Genomic DNA, 19,897 nt, shown 5'->3' with positions numbered 1-19,897 from the left:
TTTGGGTACAGACCACAGCCTGTAGGATATATAATTTGAAGAATGTGGGCAGTGGGCAGTGTTGAGAAAGAGCACACTCAAACATGTCTCTGGATTTTGCAGAGAAGCTCTCACACACAGAAAATGTGGGCACTGTTGGAATGTCTGAGATTCCCACCTCAAGTTTTGCAACAAAAAGTAATTTTCAATATTTTTCCACCTATAATTTTGGTTCAAATATTAGTTGCGTGTTTTATTTTATTGCTGTTTGTGAGTGTTCTTGTATTCTTGTTATCAGTTATCACCATAGACTCCTTATTTATGATTGTAATGCATGTTAAAGTTGTTGTTTTTATGATTAGAATTACTATCAAGTGTAGAGTTCTGCCCACAGCTTGAATTCTTGCCCCCCAAACCCCCCAAAGACTTAGCACCTATGAAGGTACCAACTTGCCTAAGAAGTGCGGTGGTACCCAAGAAAGTTTTTGTGCATATATATTTGGAGATAATATGCCATATGGGTAACATTGGTTCAAGATAGGATTGTGTTTTTTCTTTTTTTAAGTCCAAGGGAATAAATATAAAACTTGGGTTAAGACCCATTAAAAGGTATAGATCTAGCTGGGCTGCAAAAGGTTTGGGGCCAAGGGCTTTGATTGAATGTGGAGTCCTTTTATTTCTTGCCAGTGTCAGGAGCCCAATTTCACTCGAGGATTCAGTTAGCGCACTGTTTTTGGGGCTCGACCAGTTTACGATATAGCTTAGATAAAAGGAAGAATACAAGTATACCCCGTTTACATAAACCAGCAGTAATGACATTAGCTACAGTATATAGGCTTGGAATTTTTTTTTAGGCAACTAAAGGGATCGGACTTGGGCTTATAGTGCATTGCCAAAACCAAATCAGATAAGTGCATTCCGATATACTATCTTCCGAATCTGTTTGGAACATTTGATCAAACAGAGAGAAATCAAAGAGCTAGAAAAATTTGTCTACAGAATACATAATCCCAAAAGCCGAATAAGGCTTTTTGTGTTTAAAATTTGACCATAAAGTACAACCGCATCATTGTTTCATGTTTGCCATGCCATTACAGAAAATTTCACTACAACATAAAGACACTTCATTAATTTTGTTCTAGATGAAACCAATGAACCATACCTCTAAATTTCCATCCAATCCAAGCTTTATTTAACGACAACATCCATTACAAACAACAGCATTCAAAGAACCCAAAGAGACATTGAATCACTTTAGTAGCAACATTTTACTAAGGCACAATCTTGTACCCTTTCACCTTATCAATCCAAGAAATGAAGGAGTTCTTGGAATTCCTGAACCCCAAAAACCCATGCTCCTTACTCTTATTCATACTATCCAACAAAGCCTCCCCACCTAAAACCAAATCCACAAACCACCAAACCCCAACTTCATCCAACTTTGTAGGCTGCAACTGATTCTCCCTCACAATCTCATCCCACACAGGACCCTTATCCTTCATCAACTCAACCAAACTCACTCTCTCACCCTCCTCAAACCCATACTCCTCAATCCCAAATTGCTCAGCCAAAATCTTCCAAAAATGCTTCCACTTAAACACATCCCCATTGTTGCAATTAAAAGCTTCATTACTCGCATAAGGATCCACCGCAGCCCAAATTTGCTGCTCAGCAATAAGATCAGCATCGGAAGCCACAGAATAACACTCCCACGCAGCTTTAGCACCAGGGAATTTCAAAGCAACCCCTTCATGTTTACATATAGCAGCGTAAACACAAAGTGTCCCAATTATATTCATCAAGCTATAAGGCGAAAACCCAAAAATCATGTCAGGTCTATGAACCGACCAAGTCAATCCCTCTTTTTTCTCGGACTCCTCGAACAGAACATCCTCGAGCGTGTAGTAAAAGTTGGGCACCTCTAACCTCGGCAAATCTTCCGAGAAAGGCGGATCGTGCCGTGGGAACCCAGGTTTTCCGAAAACCTCGAAGTTTCCGATGTAGTGTTTAGTACCCGTCTGGAGGCAGATGTGTTTGAGGTTCGGCGCGTTGGGGATCACCGCGCGTAGGACATTCCTGAACATGGCACCGTTGATTTCACAATTCTCAGACTCGATGGATTTGTTGACCCAAGTGGCGTAGAAGATGTGGGTTACATCGGTGAGTTGGGAAAGCTTGGACTCGGTGTCTTGAGGATCTGCGACATCGCACTGGATATACTCGATGGGGTGGTCTGAATTCCAGTTTGGTCGTGGACGACGCGCCACACCATAGACTTTCCATGGCCCACCTGGGGTATCTGAAAGTGGTAATATTTCAGCTAAGCTGTTGCCAACTATGCCTGTCACACCGATCACTAATCCCACGCTCTGAAACCCTTTTGGTCCATCATCTTCATCAAATTTCTTCTGTAAAAATTCATGAAAAACAGAGTTAGATTAAGCTTTTAGATTAGAAAGAGATTGAATATTATTGTGTTTGGGGTTGTACTTGCCTTGGCAGCGCCAATAGCTCCAGCCCACCACCAGCTCATTTTTTAGGTTGAAGAAGAGAGGTTGATGATAATGTTGATGATGATGATGATGATAATTGAAGGGATTGGAGTTTGGGAGTTGGGAGCGAGATCAGTAGGTGAATGAATAGGAGCTGGCTAACCGTCAGTCTCGAATCTGGACTGTTGAATTTATAGGGGGGTTTTGATATATTGGTTGGAAAGAGATTGGAGCAAGTTGTAAGTTTATGGTCAAGGACAGATTTGGGTTGAGAATTTTACTTAGTAAATTTCCTTTTGGGGGGCTTTTGCTTGATATGAGATGGGACATAATGTTTTTAGTTTTTACATTTTTTTTTTCTTTTTATAATGAGAAATGATACTTTTGTAATAATTTCACAATATTTTTACAACAAATCTTAAATGGTAAGTCGTTATTGATTGTTATTGTTAGAGTAAAAAAGTAATCTTAGTGTTAGGTTCAAATTTGAACCAATAACAAATAACCATCTGTAATTTGTTGTGAAAATATTGTAGATGTAGCGCCTCTCTTTTATAATTTTTGCTGCGTTTTTTAATTGATGTATAATAAAAATTATACTAATAAATAAATTTAAGTAAAAATAATTTTACTTTAATCATAATAAATCATAATTATGAAGAATGTTGTAAGAATATTGTCTTATTAATTTTAGTTTTATTATTAGAAAGTTACAAGGATACAAGAGAAATTTAAATCATAGATATCTATAGTGAAAACATCTGGATGTGTTAGTTGAGCTTTAAGGATATTGGTCTCCTTAATATCACACTCTAAAATAATTTAAAGAAGTCTAAAGTGAAAATGAGATAATTGAATTTTACATCTTGAACACTAATTTAAATAGATATCTAAAGAGAGGTGCTACGTCCACAACATTTTTACAACAAATCATAGGTGGTTAGTTGTTATTGGTTCAAATTTGAACCTAACACTAAGATTACTTTTTTGCCCCAACAATAACAACCAGTAACATCCTGCCACTTAGGATTTGTTGTAAAAATGTTGTAAAAATGTTGTGGACATATCATTTCTCATATTTAAATAGTGTTATGGAGCACAATTATTAAAGTCCTAAATCATTTAAAAATTTTAGGTCCTATTTTGCCACATAATCAACATTTAAATAAACATCAACTAATCCTAGTCCTATTTTGGTTTCCATTTTAAATATTTATGAGTAGGCAAAAATTAACACATTAATTTAACTATAAATTGTTAAGATTAAAAAACTCGATAATGGAGTTACCCATTTATTTCACAATTTATAATTAAAGAACCCATTATTTGAGTTACTAATTGCTCTTGAGGATCTTATTCTCTCTTTCCTTTTTTTTGGGGGGGGGGGGATTTACAAAATATTGATAAGCTTTTATCTTTCTTTCCTTAAAACATGAAGACACCACCCTTTCATCTTTATAAGCATTAAGCAAAAAGGACTCCTTCCATTTCTAGTAACAATTAGGATAGAATGGAATAAAATATAATCTATGTGGGGAGTAAAAAGACCCTGATGGGTATATGGGTCTTTGGGTCATGCTAAGGAAGGCCGACCTGCTCCTGGGTTTAGAACTTGTTAGTACTATGGGTCGGCCCATACGCCGAGGATCCGAGGGTACAGCCGAGGATGACTTTTCCCCTCGGACGGACACCGGAGATCCTGGGACTACATTGTAAAGGTTAGGGAATGACACGGTGAAGACCAATAGTAAAAGGGGGTGAACCCTTGAATGTCCTAGAAGTATCGATGCTAGAGAAATACCAAGGATAAAGGCTGCCACATCCACATTAAAGACCCTGCACCTACCACCCTGGCCGCATTAATGGGGAAGTGACACCTGAACAGTGGAAGGGAAACTTCTGGTTACTATTCAAAGGCACTGAGAAAAGAAATATCTAGGCTAAGAGGGAATTGGGGCAACACGTGTACAAAGTATCAAAAAGAGGAGTATTTAAGGAGCAACCTATAACTGAAAATGGGGACGGACTACTTTGTCATCTAAAAGGAAAAGAAAAAAGAGGAAGAGATAATATAAGAACAATTCTTGGCTTACGTCCGAGGAGGTTGATTTACAACATTCCCCGTTGTTTTCGAGTGTTTGCAATCTTTTTGCTTGTCATTTAACCCTCAAACACTTCTAACCTGGGTTTCAAGCCCACACTCTACCAATTCATATTGTTTAAGGCTTATTGGGCCTGAGCCCGTAACTGTTTTTGGGGCCAAGTGCAATTGTGCACTTACAATCTATACTCCATTTTTCTTTTTTTCTTTTTTCATTTCCCTTTCATGAACATTGTCTCGACTCACAAGTGAAAGTTAGATGATGATTATGTTTATTTTAATGTCCATTCCCTTTCTTGAATATATATATATATATATATATATATATATGTGTGTGTGTGTGTGTGTGTGTGTGTGTGTGTGTGTGTTTATTTTAGTCTATTTGGTCCATTTCCATTCCCACAACCTTTCAAAAACCAAAGCAAGACGACACTCACTAATCTAACATGACAATCAAAGTCCATCTCAAGAAATCGTATATAACACTTACAGACATAAACCACAAGCACAAAACGCACACAAAATCAAAATTCAATAATTACCCTACTAAAAGAACTATGGGAAAAATGCTTAGACATCCTTTAAACTTTCTAGCAGTGGCCATAAACACCTTTTGTACTTTAATTTTGGTCAATATACTCCTTGAACATTAAACACTTGCCAAATCAATACCTCTGTTATTCTTCTATTAACAAACTAACGCTAAAACTAACGTGAGAGACACCTGTGAATAAAAACCAAAGCTGAACTGTTGAGAAAGAAGGAGAAAGTTTGGGAAATTTATTAGATAGTTTGGGAGTATATCCTCTCCCTCTCACTTAGAGGTGGGCCATATGGTGGGTGAGACCCACCCCTATTTGGACTCAGTTTAGCATTGTTTTCAAATCCGGACCAGACCGGGAGGTTCGACCGGAAAAACCGAGAACCAAGATGAAAACTAGTTTTTTAAGCATAGAGAACCGGAATTATTATTAATTCCATTAACCTTAAACCGAGGTTAGACTGCACACTTCATGCAGAATCGGTGGGATGAACCGTGTGGTCCAACCCCAGTTCAATTTTTTTTTATATATAAAAAAAAAACTTAATACAATTATATTCTACTTAATTAAATTATCCATCTCTTACAAGGAATATTAAAAAAAATTATAATTAAAATCCTTCAAAGATATTCAACTTTACTTCAAAAATTAATCATAAATTTTAATGTTTTCATGGTTATTATTTTATTTTATTAACATTTTTATTTAATTATTAAATATATGCTTGAAAATCATTAAATTTCCCTCACATATATAGATATATTAGTCAATTTTGCTAGTTTTATAAATTTAATATTTATATTTAGACTTTAATTAATTATTAAATTAATTATGACGTCATTACAGTTTAACTCCAGTTCAACCTTGATTCGATCTCAAAAACTTTGAACCTCTCTCTTTCATGGTTTAATCAATAGTCCAAGTTTCAAAACCATGCAATTTAGAAAGAGAGAGAGAGAGAGAGATATTATCTAACAAAAGTCCATAACCACCGTGGCATCCTCTCTTCAGTGTACAGTGTTGGAGTTTCGCCATTGTCTCGTTGACTTTTCACCCAGTGGTATATATATATATTTTTTTTTTTCTACTGCTCTATGTTTTTCCAATTCTCTGTATGCAATTTTTTTTTTCTTGGTTTGATAACTGTGCAAGTGGAATGAAAGCTGGCGTGCAGTACATAAGGAACTAGATCGTGGACTATCAACTCTTAATAATTTAATAAATCTTGACATGCTCATTAAAGAAAAGTATAAAACACATGCATTACCTAATAAAAGTAAAGGGACTAAATAAGACAAAGTAAATGGACCCGGATAAAAATAGGACACGTCATTTATGAACACGACAAAATAAATGGACCTGGATTAAAATAGGACACATAATTTATGAAAATTAGTTAAATTATTTAATCAGTTTGATGCTCAAATCTTAATGGCACGCTCAAATAAGGAGACCCAAATGTCATATTTAGTACGAAGTTTACATGGAAATCACACTAAAATTTTAGCATGTGTTTCATAGAAAATTACGCACTTTTTTCACAATTAAAATGCAACATAGGTAATTCATTCAATTAGTGATATCTTATTCAAATCAAGTCTGATTTTTCACCCACGATCAATCAAATTATACGGAATTTCATTGTCTTAAATATAATATCAAAATTAATCTTATCACATTGTTAGATTTTAATTTAAGCTCAATCAAATTGATAAAAATCAACAAAAAATGGGGTTTAACCCTTAAAACCATTCAATCCTTTTATTCAGGGCTAAAATTTCTATCAAAATTTAGAGCCAAACAAAATATGATATCAACAAGCACCATGAAAAATTTGCTTATAAAAAAAATCACTTGTATTATGTTGATTTAATCCTAATTAGTTTAAAGAACACAAAAATTAGTTCAAACATATCATAAAAAAGGATGATTCATTTTGTTTATATTATTACTTATTTAGGAAAGATGTTAGTAATTGAATGGAAGATCAATAGTTTAATGATTGCTTGATTGTGTACATTGAAAAAGTTGTAACTAATAACATTGACAATGAAGCTATGAAAACTCTAAGAAGGAAATTTCAAAACTTCATATGTTTGCACGTGTTTTTTTTTTTTTTTAACGTTAATGTATTCAAATTTTATTTTTATTAAATTTTGTTTAATTTAAGTGTTTCAATGACCACCTTAAAAAAAAACTTTAGAGTTGCCATTGTGTAGCTAACTGAAAATCTTCATTCAACATAAAAGCCGCACCTTTTCATGTTCCATGTTAAATTTCATTAATTCTTGGATGCAGAAATTGAACAGGAAGTATATGTTAAATGTTGGATTAAAATTTTGGGTAAACTACATATTTAGTTCCTAACCTTTACACCATATTTCAATTAGGTCCTTAACCTTTTAATTGTGTCAATTTAGTCCCTAACCTTTTAATGTTATGTCAATTTAGTCATTGCCATTATATATTAGATGAAAATTGCTTACATGATAAACGGCCAAAATAAAATTTTAGTTTATTGTCATATCGTCAACGGAAATTAATTTTTTAATTTGGCCATTAGACACGTTATCAATTTTCATCCAAAAGATAACTATAGGGATTAAATTGACACAGTACTAAAAGGTTAGGGACTAAATTGACACAATTGAAAGGTTGGGGATCAAATTGAAATATGGTGTATAGGATAGGGACCAAATACGTAGTTTACCCTAAAATTTTTTAGTCACTTGACTTTTACATTAATTGTGAATTTAAAGTTTTTTTTTTTCTTTTCAAATTAGTTTCTCAAGTCAAGTCAAGTTTTTTTTTTTTTTTTTTTAAGTTAGTTTGGTCAGTTTGTCCATTGTTTTTTTTTTTTTTAAGTTTCCTCCTAGAGACTTGAATCTCAGCCCTTACCTCTCATACACCACAAGCATTTATAGTTATAGAGTGACCACTACACCAAAGGTGCACGATAGTTAGTTTGCCCATTGTTAATGCATTCTCTTTTTATTAAAATTAATACAAAAAATTCATTTAGGAGATGCACTATTTAATAGATCACGTTGGTTAATGAGTATAAATTAAATAAAATAAAAAGCATTTACATCTCTTGAGATTTTCTGTTATTACACTTACCTCTTTTTTAGTTTGGACTTTGGAATAAGACACATCACATCTTAGATCCAAAACTTGACATGTGTCCGAATTCCAATGTACTAAGTGCATTTACAAGCATTTTCCTAGAATTTATCATATCATATCATTAATATATTGTCCTAAATAGTTTTGGACCACCCCCTCCCTAACAATAGAATCAATCAAAATTAGCCATTCTCTTGTCCGGCCGACGAGTTTGGGTTGGACGTGAGCAATGTTGTTTCCCATTTACTTTCTTAGGCCTTTTTAATTTTTGGTCACCAAAGAAGAAATTCGCCGAGGAGATGTGGGCAATGGGGAGGTTTCCCTCCAAATTACAAACCTAAGGCCATCTTACAATTTTATGGGCCATAGAATCAGGAGTGTTTTTAATAGCTTTTCATTCTGGTCTTTTTCTTTTGTTTCCTGATCAATTGGTCATGACCGATACGCATCATAAATATTTCAAGAATTATGCTGGTGCCACATAAAGTGGCACAATTTGTGTCACAACTTGCCCATGTGATGAGTTGTGAATGACAGAGAGGTGTCCTCACATGGACCCATCCTCACCTCTCTACCATTCACACCTCATCATGTTGGCAAGTTGTACAATTTTATGTGTCTCAAGCATGACTCTTCCAAGAACTAGCTCGACCCTGGCCTGGACTTAAAAGAAAACTGGAATTATAAAGTCAAAAAATAGGCATAAATCAGTGGGCAGCCATGTACAAATTAAAGATTTAAAGACAATAAACTCGAAGGTTGCCATATTTCTTTCCCCCACCTCATTTTCCATAAATAAAGTAATAAACTAGGCAATACATCTTTCGAATTCTTTTTCAATCTATTTGTTTTAAATATATTCCTAATTTTGAGTCCAAATCTTTTGTTCCACTCTTCCTGCTCCACTATATACTCCACAAATAAAAATATGTCATATGTCCATCTAATTTATTAAATCCTAAATTTATGCCTTCTATTATTTCAATTACATAAATATGATGGGTTATTTATTTATTTATTTTAAGATATTGAAATAATAGAAAGCATAAATTTAGCATTTAATAAGTTAGATGAACATGTGACATGTTTGTATTTGTGGAGTATATAGTGGAGTAGGAATAATGGGTTAGAAGATTTGGACTCCTAATTTTTAGCATATATATATATATATATATATATATATATGGGGTTTCAACAAAAAAAAAGTGGGTAAACCCAAGGGTTTTGAAAATTTATTGGTTAAAATTAAATAAATTACTTATTTGAGACAATTTTTTTATTAAAAAAAAAAGGAAAAAAAAATTGAGAGATAATAGTCTCGAGAGCCTTATAATTCATTTGTCATTTTATGGTGTTTTCAACAAAGAGGTCTAGAGTTCAAACATGATGAAATTGTTACCTAGCAACACTAATTTTTTCCAACTTCCAACCTTTCAAAAGCAATATGTTTTGTGTTTGGGCATGAGGGTTAGAAAAAACATGTTGAACAAAGCAAATATCAATCAATTTTATTATTAATATAGAAAAAATAAAACCAATTCATTGATTCTTAGCCAAAATCACATCAAATTAAATGGGAAAAAAAAAAGCTTTTAAAAAGAAATCATCCAAATTATTACAAAAGAAATGAAGAAAATCTCTAGAGAGAGAGAGAAATAACAAATAAGCGGTATTTCTTTTTTGGGCATAACCATAAAAAATAAATAAAAAGATTTGTTCCAATGTTATTGAATCCAAAAGGCAAGTATTGTAGAAGATAAAGCCAAAAAGCATATAAAATTAAAATAAGAGACTCCACAGGAGAAAAAAAGAATCAAGCTGTTTTTTTTTTTTTTTTTTTTTTGATGAACATCAAGCTGTAGATTTGTAGAAATCGATAGCTTATCAACTTTATTACGATAAAATAAGGCAATGGGTCTAGAATTTGATCGTTTTTTAACCCTTAAATTTTTTCAATCTACCTTTTCTAATGCCAAGAAATATGCAGAATTTTCTACATTTGAGCCCAATTATACATTAAAACCAAATACTGTGCAAAATGGGCCAAAAATGGCCATATGCCACTATTTAGCATTATATTTAGCAACATATCACTAATTGCTAAATATTTAACAATCTACCATCTTTTTAAAATTTTGAGTTTGCCGTGTAACTCGAGTTTTAAAAACTCGAGTACTTTGAAAAAATAGCTTTCAAGTTTGCCATGCTATTTTTTATGGAACTAAAGTTCCTAGAGTTCTAGGAACTTGAGTTCCATCAAAAAATGGTAGCTATTTTCCATGGAACTCGAATTTGCGAAACTCGAGTTACATGGCAAACTCGAGTTTCACAAACTCAAGTTTTAAAAAAATAGTAAATTCTTAATTATTTCACAAACAGTGATAGATCTATACATATTTTGCCAAATAGTGGTACTTGGCCATTTTGGCCGGGAAAACTACTCCAAAATATTTTAATTTATTTCTCATCATTTACTGCATGAAAGTAGAACAGAGAAGGATAAATTAAACGAACTAGACATGCGAATCAGCAATAAAAGGATTTGCAGTTTTGATTCTTTTGAAAGCATTTACGCCTCGTTGACAGGTATGTGCAGTCTCCTCCCTCTTTTTTAAGGCACCCTATTTGGAACCTAAAGCTGGTATGGCTCCCTCTCAGGAACCATGCAAGTAAACTCACTTTCTAAGAAACTACCAAGGTGCACTATCCCCTATTTGAGACTGTCCCTTTGCTAAGGACTAACAACAATATTGTGTTTCTATTCACGACTTGTTATAGGGTTTCAAAAACTTCTTAGGAATCATGCAGGTAAACTCACTTTCTAAGGAACTAACAAGGTGTACTGTCCCCTATTTGGGACCGTCCTCTTGCTAAGGACTAACTACAAGATTGTGCTTCTATTCACGACTTGTCATAGATTATCAAAAACTTTCGTAATTATGGAAGTAAAGCTGTAGAATCTTTATTGCTAGTGTAGATATTATCTGCTTTGGAGCCTATACCCCTCACAGTGGAGAAAAAGGCCTCTATACATTAAAGGAAGGTCGCACATCCCCATGTGCTTCCCTAGGCAATGTGGGATTTCATGGATTGCAAGACCACCTTTTGGGTCTCTACATTAGTTGTACCAAGTTGGACACGTGTAATTGTCTGGTTAGCTACTTGCTTGGTTAGTTAGTTCTTTTTCCTACTGTGATCTTGTATATATAAGCAGAGAACTGTAATCTAAACAATATACGAAGCATTTTTCACATTCTATTTTCACTCTTGCTTTCTCTTTCTTTCATAGTTCGCAAACATCCATTATGAACATAATCTTCCTTGATTTTGTTAAAAACAACACAACACAAATCAAATCACAAAATATCATGAGTAAATTAAACGATAACTTTCTCAAAACAAATAGTAAACAACTTAACCCATAATATTTAGAAACATCCGTTCACTTGAAAAGTTTAATCCACGCATACAAATTTATATAAATTCAGCTCGTCCCACAATATTTTCAAAGAGGTATACAAAGTTTTCTAAACAAATACTTAGGCAGTAAGAAAACAAAAAGTATATGTAATATAAATACTTTAACACCACTTACCTATGCGCCTCCCTATAAGCCAACACTCATGCGTTCCAAAACCACTTCTTAGAACCTGTGTGGAAGAGTCCAAAGGTATATCAATACATCATCGATCACAACACAACAGTAATTGCTATCTCATGATTCTATGTCAGTAAATGAAACTACCCTAAAGTTTGAATTACTATTATAAAAATGCATGGGACCAAGGGTACATAGGTATGGCATAAATCTTGTGCCTCTCAATTCTCGGTCCTTTACTTCAAAACCAATTGTAGTTTGCTAGAAAATCATTCGGTTTCTAAAGTTTCAAAGACTCAAGTCATTAGCAATAATGGATGTATAACGACATATAATTCTCCATTATTACAAAAAGATAAAATTTCAATCAACGTGATATCTTAAGCATGGTTAAGTCCCAAGAAACAACTGAAGTATTGATGTGGTATGTAGATAAAAAAATAAAAAAGAAAAAGAAAAATAATGAAGAATAGAACAACTGAACAAGAGGTAGTGATAATATACTTAGCCAAGTGCGTAGCAGCCTTTGATGAAAAGCCCCTTAATAGACTGGAGAAAATAATTATAATCCTTAGAATAAACAAACTTTGCACGGAAAAATCTAGTGTCAATGGCATTTTCTTTGTATGTCTCCCCAACGAGGGCCTGAAAAATTACAATGCTAACAGAATGTACTGTTTCTGTTCGTAAAGGCGGAGGTGCGCCAGCCCTTACATAACAAAAGTACCTATTCTCCAAGTGAAGCAGGCTTGACGAGGATTGCAACATCCTAGGAATATTAAAAATAGCATCCATGCCCATCTCCCCAGACACTAGATGAAGGCGGTGATTGTTAAGCAATCTTTCTCCTTCTTCTTCCTCTCCTTCTTCTTCCTCATCTTCATCCTCATTATTCGCTAATGGGGCTATTGCTCCTACTGTGTTGTAATAACATCCATAAAGGCTATCCTCTATGAACTCAGTCTTATCCGAGAAGAAATTACCACATAGAAAGTCAGGGATGATAACTCTGTTTGTCCATAGACGTGTGCCAAGATCGAAACAGTAGAGGCGCTCTTGTCCAAGCTGCAATGCTACAAGAACAGCCTTCCTTCCCACAACAGCATTCCCCACCCATCTAGTGTTCACATCCAAAATCGGAGGATTTGGCAAGACGGTCCACATACCTTCTACAGGATCATAGACCTCAAAATAAGCAAAGCTTTTATTATCTAAGTTATTGAAGGTGCTTCCAATCACGTAAATTTTCTCATCGGCCACAAAGGCCTGGGGACTAGCCTTTCCACTATTCATCGGTCTACCCTGCAACAGCATGTCCTCATTCAGCCTACACAATAAAAAAGGGTATTCACGGTAGAGAGTGGAATAGAAAATATAAACATCTCGCGGCAAGACATCCCGTCTTACATTCTTGACCTTCTCCTTTAAATCTTCATAAATGCGAATGTTTGGCTTATTTAAATTGAATTCGCCACCAAAAAAATACAGTTCGGAGCCCAATTGAACACAACACATGCCTTCAGGATACATACCGGTTTCAAATTGGAGAATAAGGTTGAGCTCGCTTACATCCCATTTGTTAGCATCTTGGGCGGCTTCTGTTGGAGGAGGAGGAAAAGGTTTTGGTACTCTAATCTCATACAAGGTATACATGACTGTGCTATCTTCGATGTAGAAAAATAAGTACAGCTTGTACTGGCATGGCTGTCGATCTGCAAACTGCGATAGTAACCGCAGATTCCTTAACTCCAAGACCCCCTCCTTAACTCTTTGCGGCTGCAAGCACAGAAAGTTGCCCAATCTCAGTGGACCTTCAAAATTCAATTGTGACGGCGCCGAATCAGCTTCCTCTATTTGCGAATCCCACACATCCCAGTACTCCTTCTTCCATTTTGCTAATGCATCGATCAAAGCTGAACTTTGGGGGTTGAAATGATTGAACTGTGATTGTGACCGCTTTCTCCATTTTTGCAACTCCAAGTACATAAAGTCGCACAATTCCAGTGGACGTACAAAATTCAATTGTGACAGCGTTGAATCAGCTTCCTCTATTTCCGAATCCATCGTCTCCAGGTAACGCCTCTTCGATTTTCTGATATTTGGTTGTGGAAATGATTGAAACTGGATAGGTGGGTTGGATAGAGTGGTTTTATTTTTGTTATGGGGTCAACCCACGGTACCAAAATGGGTTCATTTAGACCGGGAAACTGGGTTCCACTCACCTCTTCTTCTTTTTTAGTTTGGAATAAGATATTCCCCTCTCTTAAAATGCAAATTTTTTACAACTATCTCTCATAGATGATTGAAAAAAAAATTATTTTTTATTTTTTTACTTTACTTAAATTGTTATAAAGATTATTTAGGGGAAGTCAACGTAAATAATTTGTATTTTAAGGAAAGTAAATGTTTAATGCCAAACTAGAGGGGACTGAGTGTAATGATAGAGAAAACTTCTCAACCGCCCTGTTTACCAAAACAAAAAAATGATAGAAAACTTCAGGAGAGTCGTATGCAATTTTCCCATATAACTAACTGTCTTCGTTTACTAAAAGTTCATTTGGATTGAGGAGAATACAAGAGAGTAGGATTAAGCCAAAATTAGTTTATTTTCAGTCTCTTTCATTCTACTCTCCTCCACTCTCCCTCACCCCTTTTTCAACCCAAACGGCCTTAACAGATTTGAAAGGAAGTACTAAATTGACTCTTTTGGATGGAGTGAGAAACTGAATTTACAAAAATTGAATATATCAAGAACCAATTTAGTAATGAAATTATTGAAGTAAGAGTTAAGGAACTAAATTGAATTTTTAACCTAAATGTTTTATAGGAGTTGTGGACAAGATTGCCATAGATATGCATCCAACTAAACCTGAGCATAAAACTTAAAAGGAAAAATAATTTCACATGTTCACGTGTGGACTGTTTTTAACTTCAATACAGCATTGTCTTTGCCTAAGACATTTTCTTAATGCATTCTCTTTTGCAAACTTTGTCATTTTTGAAGCATCCTCAGACTTCCCATATAAAGCATGTGCCTGAAATATTAATTGGTGAATCAAAAAATTTCCGGGTTCTAAGTCAAGCATATTTTCCCCTGCACGGACTGCCAATCCAATATTTCCATGAATCCTACAGGCAGCCCCAGTGGAGGAGTCAGGTTCAATGGGCATATCTTCAATAAACTCAATTGTAGCTGAATAATGTTTTAAACCCGGTATAATTTGATACTCTTCCGTGATGTTAGAGAAATCTTTCTGTTAGAAACTGAAAAGGATATGGATGGACACTCAAAGTGGGCATGTCCTTTTGTATACCCATCCAAGAGTTATGGAGTAATAGTTTGGACCGTTACTCTACCCACTAAGTCTACTGTCCCATTCAATATTAATGGAGTGGTGTGTATATAAACACTAAGAGTGGTATCCATTGAAGTGTGAATGAATTCTGCATTTCTCATAGTGTTTACAGAGTATTGTGAGGCTCTTAGGTTGTGGGTTATGTTTGCATCACTCTAATAGTGTGTAACACCGTAGAGAAACGTTTTTAGTTTGTGGATCATACAAACTGAAATTTAGAACGTGTTTGAACAGCTGGTCTGCGTGGAAGCTGGCTCTACATAGCGTAAAACAATCTCAAAGCTCCTGTGTGATCGTCGGTTTAAGCTAAGAGAGATTTGCCAAACAATCTATTGTTTATATTCCGCTACAAATCTATATTTCTTACATTGGTATCAAAGCTTTTATAAGTCGTTCTTGATGTCATAGGCATATATGATTAGTTCTTAATGTGTTTTATGCTTCTAAGACGTGTTATGAATTTCTATGCACCTCACATGGCCATCAATGGCAAGTTTTGATTCTGAGCATTTTGTGCCTTGAAATTAATATATGTTGTTTATATTACACGTATTAATATCCACCTTAAGTTTTGTGGCAAATTTCTAAGTGTGCCATGAGATATAGTTTAACAAAACTTAAAATACCAAAATTTTAAGGACAAAACTGCTCTTATATGATTTCTATTTGCAAAATATGATTTCATATTATGAATATATATATTATAAGCTTTAAATCGGTATATGGTACTTTAAAAAGAACTCAAAATAAAGAAGATATAAAACTTTGAAATTCATGTCTGAAACTCTTTTTTTTTTTTTTGGCTGAAAGAAACTGAGAGGAACGGATGAATGTAGAAGACAATCTCTTTTAGGCATCACGTGTCTGCCACTCTCCAAAAGGGCTAGAGTGACAGCCAATGATGTAATAAAAAAAGAGGAGGTCCCACAAATAGTTTATTAGCATGACACGTGAATAGTGCTGGCTTACTTCTTGAACACCCTTTTTCTTTTTCTTTTTGACAAAAAACTCATTTTCGTCCCTACATTTTCATGCAATTCTTATTTTAGTCTTTAACTTTTTTCTCCACTACTTTTAGTCCCTATCTTGAAAAACGGATCTCATTTTTGTCCCTGCCATTACATCAAAGATGAAAATTGCACATGTGGCAAACAGAACTATTAAAATAATAATAAAAATTTTTATTTTGCATTAAAAAATGCCATGTTAGCATTTAAATTAAAAAATATTAATTTATTAATTTTGACTAAATAAAAAAATTAAAAACAGAAAGAAAAATAAAAAATCACATGAATTTAGATCAAGTGTGTCTTGAACAAAAACAGCAAGAACACAAACCCAAATCTAAGAACACAAAATTAAAATCCAAAAAACACTAAAACAGTTAGATTGAGCTTTAGATTAGAAAGAGATTTAGTATAATTGTGTTTGGGGTTGTACTTGCCCTGGCAGCGCCAATAGCTCTAGCCCACCACCAGCTCATTTTTGAGGTTGGAGAAGAGAGAGGTGGTGGTGGTGGTGATGATGATGATGATAATTGAAGGGATTGAAATTTGGGATTTGGGAGTGAGATCAGTAGGTGAATGAACAGGAGCTGGCTAACTATTAGTCTTGAATCTGGATTGTTGAATTTACAGGGGGTTTGATATATTGGTTGGAAAGAAATTAATAAATTGGAGCAAGTTTTGAGTTTGTGGTCAAGGACAGATTTGGGTTGAGAATTTTACTAACTTAGTAAATTTCCTTTTGGGGGGCTTTTGCTTGATATGAGATGGGACATTATGTTTTTACATTTTTTTTTTCTTTTATAATTGTTGTTGCGTTTTGAATTGATTTATAATAAAAATGATATTAATAAATAAATTTAAGTAAAAACAATTTTACTTTAATCATAATAAATCATATCTATGAATAATGGTGTAATAATATTGTCTTATTAATTTTAATTTTAATTTTATTATTAGAATGTTACATTGATAGAAGAGATATTTATATTATATTTGGTAACGGTTTTTGTTTCCTATTTTCAAAAACTTGTTTTTAAAGAATTTTTTTTTTTTTTTTGTATTTTTGAAATAAAAAACATATTTGGTTAGTTGAAATTAAAAAATATTTTTTTTGAAAAAAAATATAAAATATTAAAATATGTTGTTACTAAGATATGCTAAAATTCAATTAAATGAGACAAATTCATTAAATCAGATGCATTAGTTAAGCTATAAGGCTATTGATCACATTAATATTACTCTAAAATAATTTGAAGAAGTCAAAAATGAAAATGAGATAATTGAATTTTACATCTTGAATACTAATTTAAATAGATATCAAAATAGTGTTATGGAGCATAATTATTAAAGTCCTAAATCATTCAAAATGATAGGCTCCTATTTCGTTACATAATCAACGTTTAAATAAACATCAACTAATCCTAGTCCTATTTTGGTTTCCATTTAAGATATTTATGAGGGACATACACACACGGCCACTCACACTCCACTAAACTCATTTTGATACATCCTCAAAGCAAAACCCCAAACCCAAATCAAATACCCACAGACTCGCACCCATAGCAATACCCATTTTGAAATCAACAACTACAACCAAACCTTCTCTTTGCAAATAACCATACCCAAAAACCCCATTTTTCGAAACTCCACACTCAATCACAAAAATCAATCAAAATACAGCATAAAGGTAAGAACTTTCGAGCCATGGTTATAGGAAAGAGCAAAAAGAAATTGAGAGACCTCCCCCGTGAAGGTGGTGGTGGTGATAAATGGCGGCGAGCTCTTGGAGCTGGCCGTTTAGACTCGGCCATGGCTGGGCTGAGAAAACCAAGGGAGAGAGTGAGCGGGTGGAGCTTGTATGGTGGCTCACGGTGGCGCGTAGTAATTGTGGCGAGCTTTGAAGCTCCAGCCATGGGTTTGGTTTAGAGACAGAGAGATTGAAGAAAAGGCACGGGTTGGAGCATTGGAGGAATTAGGCATAATCTGATAGTTATTTGGGTTTATGAAATAAAAAGAAATATAAGGATAAGTGGGTTAATTGGGGTTTTGTGGTTAGGCCGGATTGGACTTCTTTGGGTCAGCTGCCATTTAAAACTAAAAACCATTTAAGCCCACTCCACTAAAAATGCCCAAACCCACGCATTAAAAAAAAAAAAAAAAATGCAGCCAACCTAACCTTTAAACACAGCTCCAAATCAAGATTTATTTTAGACTCAAGCCCATCAGTTCACAAAATCCCACAAAGCCCAACTCGTGTGTGTGCAAATTAGAGCCAGAAAACTGAATTTGAACCCAACAACAGCCCAATCCGAATCTATTTGGCCCAATAATCACTTCCACGCCAGCCCACTCACATTCAAACAAAGACCCACTCAAACAAATACCCACTCATTTGACGAAATTCCAAAGTTGCATGCTGTGATTCTGTAATCATCATATATATATATATATATATATATATATATATATATATATATATATATATATATATATTGTTAACATTCTTCATTAATTTAGTACTGTACTCAAATAATAAATAATGTTTACAAAATATTTGTCAGATGCACGACAATGTTTTCATTTTTGAGTTTTGATCTCTTTTACTACTTGATTTTTGGAATTCTATGTGATTAAGGAGGGTTTTATCTTTGTGTGGAGTACTGTGTACGTGCACTTACAAGATTGTTTTTATAAAAATAATTCTGTCAAGTCTACTTACATACTACTCTGAACAAAATCAAACACTCATTACCCACATAAAAGTTCAAAAACCAAATAATAAAAGTGATCAAAACTCAAAAATTGTTAGAATATTGTCGTTCACGTGATATATATTTTGTTAGGGAACAATAGGTAGTGTCTTGCGTTGCACGCAGTGATACTGTACTCATATATATTGTTAATATTCTTTATTAATTAGGTATTGTACTCAGATAATAAATAATATTAACAATATATATGAGTACAGTATAACTATGTGTAATGAATTCGAATTTATAATAAAGCTTGGTAATGAATATATAAAAAAGCTTGGTACTGAATTCAAATTTCATTTCATTCATAAATCTGAAACCAAATTTTAATAAAAGCATTTATTTAATAATAAACATTGATGTTTATATAAATAAGTCCCCGCATGGATACAAAGGCCAAACTTGCTCCAAACTCCAAAGGACCAAACTGTAGTTTCGGGCACAATAAAAAAAAATTATCCCAAAATGGTGAGTTTTGGCTAAAAAACGATTGACTGGGGTTAAGTTGAATCAAATTTCCCCTCATTTTCTAATTTTCCTTTTTAGGCTTCCCCAAATCATCCCGTTAGCCATACTTATCGCCTAGTGAAAACCCATCCAGTTCAGTAATCGCAATATTGCGTAAAATATTGATTTGAATTTCCCCTAAGCCACTTCCTTACTCTCCAAACCAATTTGGAGACTTATTTCCATAGATCATTTGCAATTTATTTGTGAAAATATACGTTCGTGGTCAGACTTGCATATCATAGCTAATAAGCAACTATTAGATCATTGGTCATTTAAAGCACATAAGATGTATGTATACTTCTCAAACAAGTGGAGCAGTATTTTGTGTGAGATTGATATTCCGAATCTTCTCTCTATTTGGCCTCCAACAAAAGAACCCAAAAAGTTGAAATTAGTGATCTAAGACCGCTCTCCTCTATTCTCTGACTTAAAA

General features: G+C 34.0%; 2 protein-coding genes across 2 annotated transcripts; both read right to left on the bottom strand.

The window, feature by feature from the left end:
- Positions 1-984: 984 nt before the first annotated feature.
- On the bottom strand, positions 985-2,701 carry LOC142637548 (3-oxo-Delta(4,5)-steroid 5-beta-reductase-like). Its single transcript, XM_075811774.1, has 2 exons — positions 2,474-2,701; positions 985-2,387 (listed from the first exon to the last, which is right to left on the bottom strand). Exons 1-2 carry the CDS (start codon positions 2,510-2,512, stop codon positions 1,251-1,253), a joined length of 1,176 nt encoding a protein of 391 aa, XP_075667889.1. The 5' UTR covers positions 2,513-2,701; the 3' UTR covers positions 985-1,250.
- An 8,960-nt stretch (positions 2,702-11,661) lies between these two features.
- On the bottom strand, positions 11,662-14,082 carry LOC142621757 (uncharacterized). Its single transcript, XM_075795109.1, has 2 exons — positions 12,343-14,082; positions 11,662-11,890 (listed from the first exon to the last, which is right to left on the bottom strand). Exon 1 carries the CDS (start codon positions 13,900-13,902, stop codon positions 12,343-12,345), a length of 1,560 nt encoding a protein of 519 aa, XP_075651224.1. The 5' UTR covers positions 13,903-14,082; the 3' UTR covers positions 11,662-11,890.
- Positions 14,083-19,897: the final 5,815 nt, after the last annotated feature.

Source organism: Castanea sativa, chromosome 1 (genome assembly GCF_040712315.1).
Source record: "Castanea sativa cultivar Marrone di Chiusa Pesio chromosome 1, ASM4071231v1".
Taxonomy (NCBI): domain Eukaryota; kingdom Viridiplantae; phylum Streptophyta; class Magnoliopsida; order Fagales; family Fagaceae; genus Castanea; species Castanea sativa.
The sequence above is the reverse complement of the archived record's forward strand: the minus strand, read 5'-3'. Positions and strand labels throughout refer to the sequence as shown.

Bases quoted from the DNA above. Each gene is read 5' to 3' on its own strand.
- LOC142621757 (XM_075795109.1), bottom strand. From the start codon at position 13,902: ATGGATTCGGAAATAGAGGAAGCTGATTCAACGCTGTCACAATTGAAT.
- LOC142637548 (XM_075811774.1), bottom strand. From the start codon at position 2,512: ATGAGCTGGTGGTGGGCTGGAGCTATTGGCGCTGCCAAG. The intron at 2,388-2,473 runs GCAAGTACAACC...GAATTTTTACAG, and splicing joins GAGCTATTGGCGCTGCCAAG to AAGAAATTTGATGAAGATGA.